We start from the raw sequence: 13,384 nt of genomic DNA on the forward strand, positions 1-13,384 counted from the left end.
TATAAAAGTAGCAACTAAACACAATTCCCTTTTTAACAGTTGTTCAATTCAACAGTCGATAAGTGAATATTAACAAATTCAAAGAATAGGAGTTGATATTTGGCTTTAAAGTGCAAACATAATTCACTTTAAGGAACGTAAGCGACGGTCGGACTTCCTTTGACTGCTTTACCTGTGTTACAGCAGTTACTTTAATGGTGAATTAAAGCCACTACGAGTAACATTGCACGTTAGCGGCCCTGTTGGACAAAAGCGGTAGTATTTTTACGACGCCAGCTGTCGTGAATCTGTTTTCTAGCTCGTGCCGGGCGTGCGAGATTCAAATGATCAGGAAGCAATATAGTGCATGTCCGTGTGTTGAAAGTGTGATGGCACCGGACTCTTTTCGGCTCCGTGAGAGTGGTTAGTGACACAGCATCAACTAATGCCAGTCAGTGCTACACACACCTGATTGCAATGAGTTGATGCAGTGTCACCTCTCACAGAGCTGAAAGATTCCGTGTCCTCACACAAAGCGAATGAACGAGAGACGGCAGTTAGTATGGATCACAATGAGGTAATGTGTTTATGTTGTTGTAAATAATGACTATTTCAGATGAATAATGGTCATCTGATGATGCTGGTGAGGCAAAGTAAACTTTGTTTTAGTAGGCTACCGCTCATTCATTTAGGAGTAAACACTGCAGTCTAGTTCGCTCCCGTGAAATTGTGTATACGTTGCTTGGCAACTCCCTCCCGCCCGCCGATCACTCTCCCTTTTAGCTTTTCTTCATTGCATTTTTTTTTTCTTTGATGGTTCAGCCCCGTTATCAGTCATTATGACGACAAATAACTGTCTCAAACAAGGCTCCCGCTCCCCTTCCCTCACCTGGAGGGATAGGCTTCTCAAATCGCGTTGCTGCGCCACACTGAAATCTGCGACCAATGGATATGTGACCATAGAGCAAGCACGCGTGAACCGAAAATCGGACTGGGTGTGCGACCAGACCAAACGCAGTAATAAAAACTATTTAAAAACTTGTTTTTTTGCACTGATGGTCTCGTTTGCTGTTAAAGGTAATTTATGATTATGAGAGGAAACATGAGGCTGTTTAAAAGATATTTAAATGTTACTCGGAGCTGCTTTAACATATTCTAGGAAAAATACTCTATTGAAATATATTATGATTATTGTGCTATACCATAAAATGGATCATTCTTCTGTGTCGCTGTACTGTGTATTCAGGGTTCACATAAAAAAAGAATATATGGTGATAGTTTAATACGTAATCTGAGACCATGTTTAAAATGTAATCTGAAACGTGTGTGTGTGTGTGTGTGTGTGTGTGTGTGTGTGTGTGTGTGTGTGTGTGTGTGTGTGTGTGTGTGTGTGTGTGTGTGTGTGTGTGTGTGTGTGTGTGTGTGTGTGTGTGTGTGTGTGTGTGTGTGTGTGTGTGTGTGTGTGTGTGTGTGTGTGTGTGTGTGTGTGTGTGTGTGTGTGTGTGTGTGTGTGTAGGCTACAGATTCATCAAGACCTAAGGGAGGATTTAGCCAAGGTGAAAACCCTTGAGGGGTTGGCTGATGTCAGCAAACAGCTGAGACTACGCTGCAAGGTAAAAGCAAAGAGCACTCTTACATATGCACCACTGGGGAAATGGACTTTGGAGTTAAAAGCTCAATGAATCACTGTTGCATATGCTTTCAAAACCAATGGCCCTCATTTACTAGCAGTGCATGCACACAAATCCGGGCGTACCAACATTTCATGCACAAATCGGGGATTTATCATTATTTTTGTTCCCTGAATTTCTTTGTACTCTTGAGAACAAATCTAGCATTTCCTAAAACCATGCATATGCACAAATGATAATTTGACTCTCAGAAAATTTAAACATACCCCTTTTAACTTCATAAATAGCACAATTAAAATAGAACTAGTGAGTTCAAAGTTTGAGCTTGCTATGCAGCATTAGGAGAATATCCATATTAAAATATTTAAAGATATTTGCTTTGATTTTAATATCAAAGCATTTATTCTTCACCTGATCTGTATTCCGTATCTCAGGCGACACATTTTCCAACTCCATCACCTCCGCTCTGTCCAGTTCTTCAGGTGTGAAATTCTTCTTTTGTTTGATGGCCAGCCCAGCACTGTGTGTGTGGTGCCCCCAGACCCCCCTACCGGGGTTTGTTTTCGGACTTCTCACCTTTTTCATGGCTTATGAGTTTGCATGCCTGCAATAAACTTAACAGTTGTCTCCATGATACATTGCATTCCCATGGACCTATTAAGAAAGTGGAGTGACTGTTCTCACGGTGAAAACGTGACAGCTTTCCATTTTTTCTTTTTTTTTTTAAACCCCGTTCAGACACAATTTATCTGACATCTTCACCCGTACACATGTTTTCAGAGGAAACGGGATGAAATCGATGTAGTAAGCATGCCAGGCCAGCAGTTGGCGGTACAAGGTAGTAGTAAATAGCATTTCCGGTGCATCCGGTGTCGGCTGTAAGAATTGAATAAAAAGGCGCGCCTGCGCAAGAACGATTCTTTTTCTCAGCTCTGTTCACAGCATTGGTGCAGCAATTCCATATTTTGTTGTAGGAGCGATTGTAGGAGCGATTGTCGTTGTAGGCACGATAACAAACTCATCAGCAACAGCACAGCGAATACAGCTCGGTGATCCGCCATTGTTGTTGTTGTTTTCCAACTGGCGCACATGGACCTACAAAGACGGCGCATGCCCATTTATCTCCAAACGCAATGCGCATGTGTGAGGGTGGAGCCGTGGCGTCAGCGTTCCCAGGGGAAATGGTTTCGGTGTTTACAAGAAACCAAAACCGTTGTGTTTTCAAAAAAATCCTCCCTGGGAGGTGATCTCAAAAACTTGCGGTTTCATGCCTGCGTTTGCTGTTTTCATGTACATGATATAGTGCAACCGCGGGAATTTTTCCGCGTTTGCACCGTTTCGTGTTGCCGTGAGAACAGGGCCTATGATAGACGGATGTTAACTCCTATCATATGAGCTTTGACGGTCATTTGGCCAATCAGAAACAGTATTTGTCATTGGGTGGCGGTGACATCAGTCAGTCAGAGCGTCTGCAGGGAAGTTTTTTTTTTTTTCTCTCCGAGTCATCGGAGTGTTCAAGTAGCCGCAGCCGCAGTACTATTATTTTACCGTGTTAATGTGCCTACTTGGTTTATGTGAATCACTTTTTAAATAAATTCACGGAGTTTGTCAACCGTTGTTTTACAGCCATTTGCATTGCTTTATGCGCGCGCTGATTAACGGTCGCGGTTGGCGGATTGTCACTGCAGATTAACGTGTCACCTCAAGTTAATAATGTGCTTTTGTCTATCGCTGTTTTCACGGTTTTTGAATGGTGCGTGGTGTTCTGGCCGACACACCTGTGGTGAATGTAGTGATTTTAGCAGATCAGCGCCGAAACAACACACTCACCTGCGTCCTCCACTATCGTCCCATTTTGCACCTTTATGTTCCTGCGCACGACTGAGGTGTGTGTGTGTGTGTGTGTGTGTGTGTGTGTGTTAGGGCTGTCGCGATAACCGCACAGATGAAATACTGCAATATTTTCAAGCCAATCGCAGAGCATGGGCGGTCACCGCAACAACCGCACGTGACGTCCATGGACCTGTTATAAAAAGGTGACGAACCCCCGTTTTTCAAAACTCATATTTGGAAAAAAGATTTAAAGACCAGATCTTGTTTTTAAAAGGAAATTAATTGTATTTATTAAAATCATATACTAACATTTAATAAAACACTTTCCTTCATTGCAAATGAACAGTAGTACAAATAGACCGAACTCTGATGTGTTTACTACAGACTTTATTCCTCTGCTCCGCTGTGATCGCTCTCGCTGTCATCTCTCTATGCTCTGGTTCGGTCAGCCTCGCTGCTGTCCTCGGCATCTGAGACGCAACATTTATTTAATGCTCATAGTTAATCACATAGCCTAGTGCTGAAACGAAAGCTATCAACACCGTGGTTTAAAGCTGAAATGATAACCGGGGCACGTTACAGTTGTCGATTGGAAGGCTTCCGCGATCTCCGTTAGTTTCAGTTTACAGCCGATAAAGTTACAATCACAACGACCGCATGGACAGCGTTTAAATAAAGCCTCTTATTCTTATTATCATTAGGGCTTTGATGCAAATGATGAAATCTAAACATTACAGCGGCTGTGGTGTGCGTAAAAGGAAAAGCGCAGTTGGCAATCTGATCTCTCCTTACTGCCACAGTAAAAGTCGACCGCACAGCCGATTCCTGCCTCTGACACGATGACTCGCAACATAATGATTTGAGGCTTTGCATTGGCTTTTGCGATGTCCCGTGCCTCGTTTTCTCTCCACACAAAGCGTTCTCTCTCCCATTGCACACACACACATGCCCCGGCCGCTTCCGAGAGCACAGACAGTGTTGGTTCCAACCGATAAAAAAATAAAAGAAACACAACTGAAGCTATGTAAAGCGCTTTGAGTGCGAGAAATGCGCTGTATATTAAATATAGCCTATTATTATTATTAAGCTGAATGGTCGCTCTGGTAACGGGACGACGAATACTAGACCCCGAATACAAGACGACCCGACTTTTTACGACCTATTTCCAAGGGAAAAAAACCCTGTCTTACCTATAATTAGGCCTAAAAAGGGGTGGAGCAATTATATCGCATACCGCACTGTTTAGCCACCCTGACTCACCGCACGGGGTATTCCTTCGTGTGTGTGTGTGTGTGTGTGTGTGTGTGTGTGTGTGTGTGTGTGTGTGTGTGTGTGTGTGTGTGTGTGTGTGTGTGTGTGTGTGTGTGTGTGTGTGTGTGTGTGTGTGTGTGTGTGTGTGTGTGTGTGTGTGTGTGTGTGTGTGTGTGTGTGTGTGTGTGTGTGTGTGTGTGTGTGTGAGAGAGTACGAGATTAACTGTGGTGACAGAGTGTATTCTTATGTGTTTGATTTATGGTTGTGTAATAAAGATAAGGCAAATCCTGTTTGCCACAATATAAATAGTTTATTGTAAGGGAATTTGGTGTGATTGATTTTGAGGCTCCATGTTATTTTCTGTCTTATTTAAAGCTGGTTTTGCCAGCATTTTTAACCGTTTTTCTAAGCTGTTTTTAACGTTTTTTTTGGTAAATACCTACACACTTTGTATTGTAAAAGTCAAGAAGGTTGGCTGACTAACTTGTTTTGCTCATTTTACTATTCATCTGACGTTTTTTTTTTGTCCTTAATTCTCTTCACCAGAATACACCAAATAGCTTCTCTTAAAGGTTCAAATCACAAAACGAATCTTCTGGGGGGATGCCCCCAGACACCCCTACCGGGGTTTGTTTTCGGACTTCTCACCTTTTTCATGGCTTATGAGTTTGCATGCCTGCAATAAACTTAACAGTTGTCTCCATGATACATTGCACCCCCTTGTATAGATTTAACAGGCCTCTGCATATACACCTGCACATGCAGGGTTATTGTAGAGGGGCCACATCTCACCTAAAAGAAAGGTCAGAGGTACATAGCACAGGCAACATATGTCATTTTATAACTAACTTGTCGCACATGACAGCAATAGCGGCCGCTGTACAGCACAGCCTGCCCTGGTCCTTATGAGAGGAAGGCTAGTGGCTACACATGCGAAAGAACGGGGGAGGCGGGCGCTTGACATCATAAGCGGCCGCTGTACAGAGCCTGGTCCTTATGAGAGGAAGGCGAACGAGCACCGGGGGGCGGATCACTCCGACTTCACTTAGAGTTTTTGGTCCAACATTTATTACGGGCAGCCTCTTATAATAGGTCCATGTCAGCACCAAGGGGGGTGCACACCGTTTATTAACTAAAAGTCGATGTAAAGTAGGCTACATTTGCGAGTATTTTTTATAAAATAAAACATAGACTACTATTATGGAGCAAAACCTGTTCTGCATTTAAAGTGTGGCTGCTATCTTCAGGGGGTTAGTGGTGATAAACAATTAGTAAGTGGTTGTAATGAGTCATAATTAGTGTTCTCAGTTTACAGATTAAAAACTGTTTCCAAATAAAATAATGCTGGATCCATTGTATGGGAGTGGAAGGATGTGGAATAATCAATACAATGTGCAAACTCTTTGCCATGTGCAAGTTTCAAATTGTTCCAATAGAAAGTACTAAAGAATATAAACAAGATGTTGTTTCATGTAGCCTAATGCATCGTTAGTGCAGACACATTTTGCAGTGACTATTTAAATCATATTACTGGTGTGATGATATGCAAAAAATAAATTAAATTGAGCATGTGCTCTAGAGGAGATTTGAAATATATCGAGATATATATTGTGTATCGAGATATAGTAAAAAAATATCGAGATATTGATTTTACCCCATATCGCCCAGCCCTACAAGCAAGTCACTGTTGATGATGGGTGATAGCAGCACTGCATTACGAATGTAAACAAACAGCTAAGGTAAGCTATCGATAGCATTAAGCCAAGCATTAGGATACTTTTTCTTCCAAAATCGCGCTAATGTTGTGTTATAGAGTTAAGAGGAACACATAATCTATTCTTCCTCCAGCTCTCTCTCCCTACCGCTTTTAGTTTGCCTCGCTCTGGTAACATCACGTAGCCTACAGCTGATATCACCGGTTGTGCTTTGAAAGGTCAGCGGCCTACTAGGTCAAAGGTAATTTGAAATGAAAGTCTAATTTGTATTTTACAATTGTTGTATAACTTGTGTATATAATCATTATTTGCTGACGAAATATGTTGCAGTTTGAGGTACCTTTGCAAAAAAAAATAAAAAATCTGAATACTGAATTGAGCTCCGAATACTAATTTATCAAACGAATACTCGGATATTCGAATATTTCGGGCAAGTCCTACTAGCAACAATGCTATCAATAGGCTTAGCTCAATAGTTTTACTGTAGCAAGTATGACAATTAACCAATCAATATTTAAATACACGTTGAAGTGAATTACGGTACTGTTAACCTGTCAATCAGTAGCTTGTCAGTCAGATTAGATGTTCGGTCTTAATTCCGCCGAGACCGGGAAAACTCCGCCTGGAACATTCACACGGCACAGACGCTGACCATGACTCCAGAGTCTCCCGTTTGACGAGCGGTTACACACTTGACTTGAAACAAGCGATTGAATACCTGGGTAAGCTGACCCCTGTCTCTCCCTTCCATTGAACTCAAGACACGGACAAAATAGCCACCGACACCGAAAACAACTGATACACTTATAAGATTCCATCGGGCAAACTCAACGCTGATTGGAGTGCAGAGCGTTAGAATGCTGTGAAAAGTCCATAGACTGTAAAAAGAATATGGTCGTAGCCTCTTGTGATGTGATATCGGGAGACAATTTTTAACCGCTACGAGAGATATCGAGCTGTTTTGCTATCGCAAAATTTCGTGCCACAATATTTCGTCACAACCCTACCAATTACTCATCGAAGCCAAAGTATAAGCTGATCAGTAGCGTAGCCTTTACTGATAGCATTGTTGCTAGCTACGGTGGGTTGGTCTGAGCCACATTATTTAAATACCCTTTTACAGAGCCTAGGCTGTGTTTTACACCAGATGTTTCAGTGCACAGTGCACACACAGTACAGACAGAGGAACATGAGGAGAAATTCAATGTTTTTTTGCAAAATGTGATTTTGGGATTAAGAAATATAGGAAAGGCTGACTCCACCTTTAATAGCTAGATGTAATTGAAGCACTGCACAAATGTGTGTATGTACTGTATATCATTTATATATACACTTACCGGCCACTTTATTAGGTACAGCGGTTAATTTTCTTGTTAACACATATAACTAATCTGCCAATTACATAACAGCAACTCAATGCGTTTAGGCATGTAGACCTTGACAGGACAACTTATTGAGATTGAAACCGAGCAACAGAATGGGGAAGAATGGGGTTTTAAGTGACTTTGAACATGGCAATGTTGAGGGTGCAAGGATAATAATAATAATAATAATAATAATAATAATAATAATAATAATAATAATAATAATAATAATAATAATAATACATTTTATTTATAATGCACTTTATATTCAAGAATCTCAAAGTGCTTCAGAGAAAAAAAAATATTAAAATGTTTAGCTAAATGCTCTTTTAAAGAGATGCGTTTTGAGGTTCCGTTTAAAAAGAGCTGTAGTCTGTGGGGCCCTCAGGTGGTCAGGGAGGGTGTTCCATAGTCTAGGGGCAGCAGCAGAAAAGGCCAGATCACCCATGGTGCACAGCTTCGTATGTCGGGTTTGGAGGGTGTGAGTGGATCCTGAACGGAGTGTACGTGAGGTTGTCGGGGGGTTGAGGAGTTCCTGAAGGTAAAGGGGGGCATGTCCGTGAAGGCACTGGTGGGTGAGGAGGGAGACCTTGTACTCAATTCTGAGTGAGACAGGGAACCAGTGCAGTGATTTCAGGATAGGATGTGATCGTGCTTGTGCACCCTCATCAGGATCCTGGCAGCACTGTTTTGAATGTACTGGAGCCTCTGGATGCTCTTGCCAGGGATCCCGATGAGGAGTGCATTGCAGTAGTCCAACCTGGAGGAGACAAAGGCATGGACGAGCTTATCTGCATCTGCCAGGGTGAGTGTTTGACGGAGTTTGGCGATGTGCCTGAGGTGGTAGAATGCTGTCTTACAGAGGTGTTTGATGTGTGTTACTAGAAGTATTTCATCAAACTACCCAAGTGTTTGAATAATTGAAACTGAGTCAGGCCTTCTTGAAAAGCAGGTGATTTACTTGCAAACAGCAAATGCAAGGGTCAAACAACATGTATCACAAGTGGGCTTACATGATTGAATACAAAGAAATGAACAGTGTACATGGGATTATATGCAAGAGAAGGTGGTGTGTGCGCAAACACACACTAAGTTTGGTGTGTCCAGCCCTTGTTTTGCTGGCGAAAGCAGAAATGTTTTTAATTAGGTAGATATTCCCAGAAATTCATCTCAGCTGGTGTTATCCTTCATACAATGTCTGATAACAGAATAAAGGGAGTCATTTCTCCTCAACTACTGTGCACATGAATGCGTCATACCTCTGTATGTGCCAAAATCTTATTAGGCAGTTTCTTCTTCAAGGCTAAACAACAACTTTTGTCTTAGCAAAACACTTTGGGGCTGTTAGTTTACTGGGACAAAGTTCAATAGGCAGAAAGCATGTATTGAGCATTAAAATATTATACAATCATAAGGCAGATTAAATTTCGTTAACATATCCCCCCTTTTTATAATATATAATGCTACATTCAGGTAACACTTCAAAGCAAAAAGGCAAAGCATATGAGTAAATATATTTCAGTCAAGCAGAATAATATCAAGTACATCAACATTACAGTTGTGAAATTGCAAGTGTGTGTACTGGTGCAACATCGTCTATGTACAGTTTCAGAGAGGACAGTCTTTTGCAGAAGCCAGGGAACAGGAACCTAGGTCTTCCTCTTGGTCGACAAGTCCCTTTGTGGCATTTTGACGCAAAGTGTCCTTCATATCACAGTCACTGGGGGAATGGTTAGGCATTACCATAACCTATTCAGATTGTTCCTCAGTGTCCGTCCTTATTGAAGCATGTCAGCTTGGTCTTCTTCTTGCATCTGAAAGCAGAATGAATATAGAGCAGTATCATGTTTTTCAAAACAAATGCTCAAAATTCTGCCAGGGTTTTATTCTCTCTCTTGCCGGTCCGTAGGCACATTACTCCATGTATATTGTTTTTAGCACATATTTTCCACCAAAAACAGTAAACAGTCTTTAACATATCATCCCATCCATTTTGCTTGCTCCTAAGTCACAATGACGCATAACAACATAACGTTTTGGATAGGATTGACTTCATTCTTCCACGTGTTGTCTGTGTTTGGGCAGCATTCAAGCACACACAGGCAGTCAGGCCCTCCCTTTTCTGAATGGGACTGAATCACACACACACATTTTCCTTCAGATACTCCCATTTTTCACCTCACAGAGACTGCGTCTCCCACACACATTTTTTACATGTGCTCTCTCCTTCTCTCTTTTCAAACATGCATTTCATCTATCACATAACACATTATGATCACATTGTTCAGCACACAAATCCCTTTTAACTTGTAGTTCAAATCAAAAGCATTGAACAATTCTTTTTAGTGAACATTTTCATAAAAAGAACATAAAAGGACGCTTTTTGTAAGTTTATGCTGGGACTTTAAATGATTGACTGCACCTTTAATCTTTAAGGTTCACTATGGGGCTTGGATTGGCGAGATATTCAGCTCTAAACTTTAAAGCGTTTAGCAATTTAGTCAGAACTCTGGTAATCTTTAGGAGACGAGCATTTTATAACCCATCATAACAGCATAACAATTGTATGCACACTTACTAAAACCTTCTTATATCTCCCTTCCCCTACATACTTTTTCTTTCTTTATAACATAAACAATCAGTTCCAAACAATCTTTTTCCTCTTACACTTTCAACAACATTCTCTTATTCATCTCTTTGGCCACCACCTTTCTCTTTACTGTTCACTCTTTTACAAGTAATTTAATTTTTAAAATGTAAAATCTAATATCAAATTACCCAGTAATCTATTTAAACAGGGTGAACACCCCTATTCCCTCCAATTGATTAACACAATTCACCAATTTAAAACTAGAACCCTCTATTTGATGCTTCCTAAACTGTTAGTAGTAAGACTAAATGAATAAGCTTTACTTATATACTTACTTACTTACTAAACACTTAGCAAACATCATGTGAAAAGTTTTTTTTTTCTTAGTGACCCCCCTTTAACACTAATCACAGCTTTTTGTTCTTCCTAAACAGTGAAACTTCATAAACACTCGTATGATGTCTAACAGTAGTTTTTTCAACCGCAACCAATTGTTTTCATAAGTTAAACTCTCAGTTTTATTCTAACTTCCTAGTGTCATGAAACAAAAGATAACTGCTAGACTTGGTTTTTTCAGACATCAACATCTGAATAAAAGGGAAAACTCTGGACCCCACACTAATGATCATTTAATTACGTACGTGAGACTTTTGTTTTTGACAGTGTAAATTCTCAAACACCAAAAGCAGTCAGTCTCCCACGGATGGACCCAACCAGTCAGAGACAAACCCCCGGGAGCAGAACCCTGCCGGAGTATATCCCCAAGTGTTTGAATAACCAAGATGGGCAACACTACTACTAGGAATTCTCCCGGAGATGGACTATACCAAAATGGAAAACACCACCATCGATAAACTAGTTTATCTATCTAATACATAAAACAAAGGAATTCCTAAACAAAACAAAACAAAATCAGCTGTATATATTCACCTGATTTCAAGAAAGCCTCGACTCGCTCAGGCTCTGGATTCCGTCACCCCTCCTCCGTCCAAGTCGAGTCTGCTGACAGCCTCTTTTGTAGCTCTGTTTACTGGAGGTCTTTCGTCGAGAGATCTTGGACTCCCCCGTTCACGGTGCAGGCTCGTCTTGTTCAGAGAAGAAGATGTTGGATCCGGCAACTCGAAGGACCATTTGTTACTAGAAGTATTTCATCAAACTACCCAAGTGTTTGAATAATTGAAACTGAGTCAGGCCTTCTTGAAAAGCAGGTGATTTACTTGCAAACAGCAAATGCAAGGGTCAAACAACATGTATCACAAGTGGGCTTACATGATTGAATACAAAGAAATGAACAGTGTACATGGGATTATATGCAAGAGAAGGTGGTGTGTGCGCAAACACACACTAAGTTTGGTGTGTCCAGCCCTTGTTTTGCTGGCGAAAGCAGAAATGTTTTTAATTAGGTAGATATTCCCAGAAATTCATCTCAGCTGGTGTTATCCTTCATACAATGTCTGATAACAGAATAAAGGGAGTCATTTCTCCTCAACTACTGTGCACATGAATGCGTCATACCTCTGTATGTGCCAAAATCTTATTAGGCAGTTTCTTCTTCAAGGCTAAACAACAACTTTTGTCTTAGCAAAACACTTTGGGGCTGTTAGTTTACTGGGACAAAGTTCAATAGGCAGAAAGCATGTATTGAGCATTAAAATATTATACAATCATAAGGCAGATTAAATTTCGTTAACAATGTGGGTGTCAACATTTAGTTGAGGGTCCATTGTAACACCAAGGTTGGTGACAGATGTGGAAAGGGGGATGTTTTGGCCAGAGAAGGTGATATTGGTGATGGTGGGGGAGCGGAGCTGTTGTGGCGTGCCAACAAGGATGGCTTCTGTTTTGGAGCCGTTTAGTTGTAGGAAGTTGAGCTTCATCCACGCCTCTATCTCCTCCAGGCAGGTGGTCAGTGTGGATGTTGGCAGAGGGGCAGAAGAAGTGGGGGTTGTCCTGATGTAGAGCTGTGTGTCATCGGCATAACAGTGGTATGATAACCCATGCCTGCTAATGACACTGCCCAGGGGGAGCATGTAAAGTGAGAAAAGGGTGGGGCCCAACACCGAGCCCTGGGGGACACCGCAGGTGACGTTGTTGGTGTGTGATTTTGCTTTGCCCAGGGCAACGTGCTCAGTTCTGTCAGTGAGGTACGAGGTGAGCCAGTTTTGTACGTTTCCTGATAGTCCAATGGTGTATTGCAGGCGGTGAAGGAGAATAGTGTGGTCAACCGTATCAAAAGCAGCTGTTAAGTCCAGGAGGATGAGGAGAGATGGGGAGCCGGTGTCTGCTGCCATCAGGAGGTCGTTTGTGACCCTGACCAAGGCTGTTTCTGTACTGTGGCCATGGCGGAAACCAGACTGGAATTTTTCAAACAGGTTGTATGAAGTGATCCTGGAGTTGTGCTGCAACTGTTTTTTCCAGAACTTTTGACAGAAATGGGAGATTTGAGATGGGCCTGTAGTTAGAGAGGACTTCTGGATCAAGGGTAGGTTTTTTCAATGTTGGTCTGATGACAGCAGTTTTTAACGCAGATGGGATATGGCCGGCCAGGAGGGAGTGGTTTATGATTTTGGTGATGAGTGGAGAGATGGCAGAGATGTTGGCCTTCAGCAGAGCTGTAGGGAAGGGGTCTAGTGCACAGGTGGATGGCTTAATTTTCCTGATGACGTCCTCCACCTCTTCCTGTGTGATGCTGGAGAAGGAGCAGAGGGTCTGGACAGAGTCAATCAGTGGGTCAGCAGTTGGAAGGGGCAGGACAGCAGTGGTGGAGAGGTTTGAGCGGATGTTATTCACTTTTTGTTTAAAAAAGTTGATGTGCACGTTGCAGCTCTCCGCGGTGGCCTCAGATTGGGATTGAGAAGGTGATTGATTGTTGAAAAGAGTTGTTTGGAGTTACCCGGGCTATTGTTGATGATTGTGGAATAGAACCTGGACCGTGCATTCTTCAGGGCTTCAGCATATGCCCTCCTGTGTTCCCTGTATGCCTGTTTGTAGACAGTCAGACCAGAGGCCTTGAGTCGCCG

At 41.9% G+C, this 13,384-nt stretch overlaps 1 protein-coding gene across 2 annotated transcripts in view; it reads left to right on the forward strand.

Moving 5' to 3' along the window:
- Positions 1-13,384, forward strand: part of dus1l (dihydrouridine synthase 1-like) — a 117,816-nt gene that overhangs the window by 56,246 nt on the left and 48,186 nt on the right. For both annotated transcript variants that reach the window (XM_080043487.1, XM_080043486.1), the window contains exon 9: positions 1,496-1,592. In XM_080043487.1, the coding sequence (XP_079899613.1) occupies positions 1,496-1,592 (97 nt within the window). The remainder of the gene's footprint in view (positions 1-1,495; positions 1,593-13,384) is intronic.

Source organism: Ammodytes marinus (assembly GCF_949987685.1).
Source record: "Ammodytes marinus genome assembly, chromosome: 16".
NCBI lineage: Eukaryota > Metazoa > Chordata > Actinopteri > Uranoscopiformes > Ammodytidae > Ammodytes > Ammodytes marinus.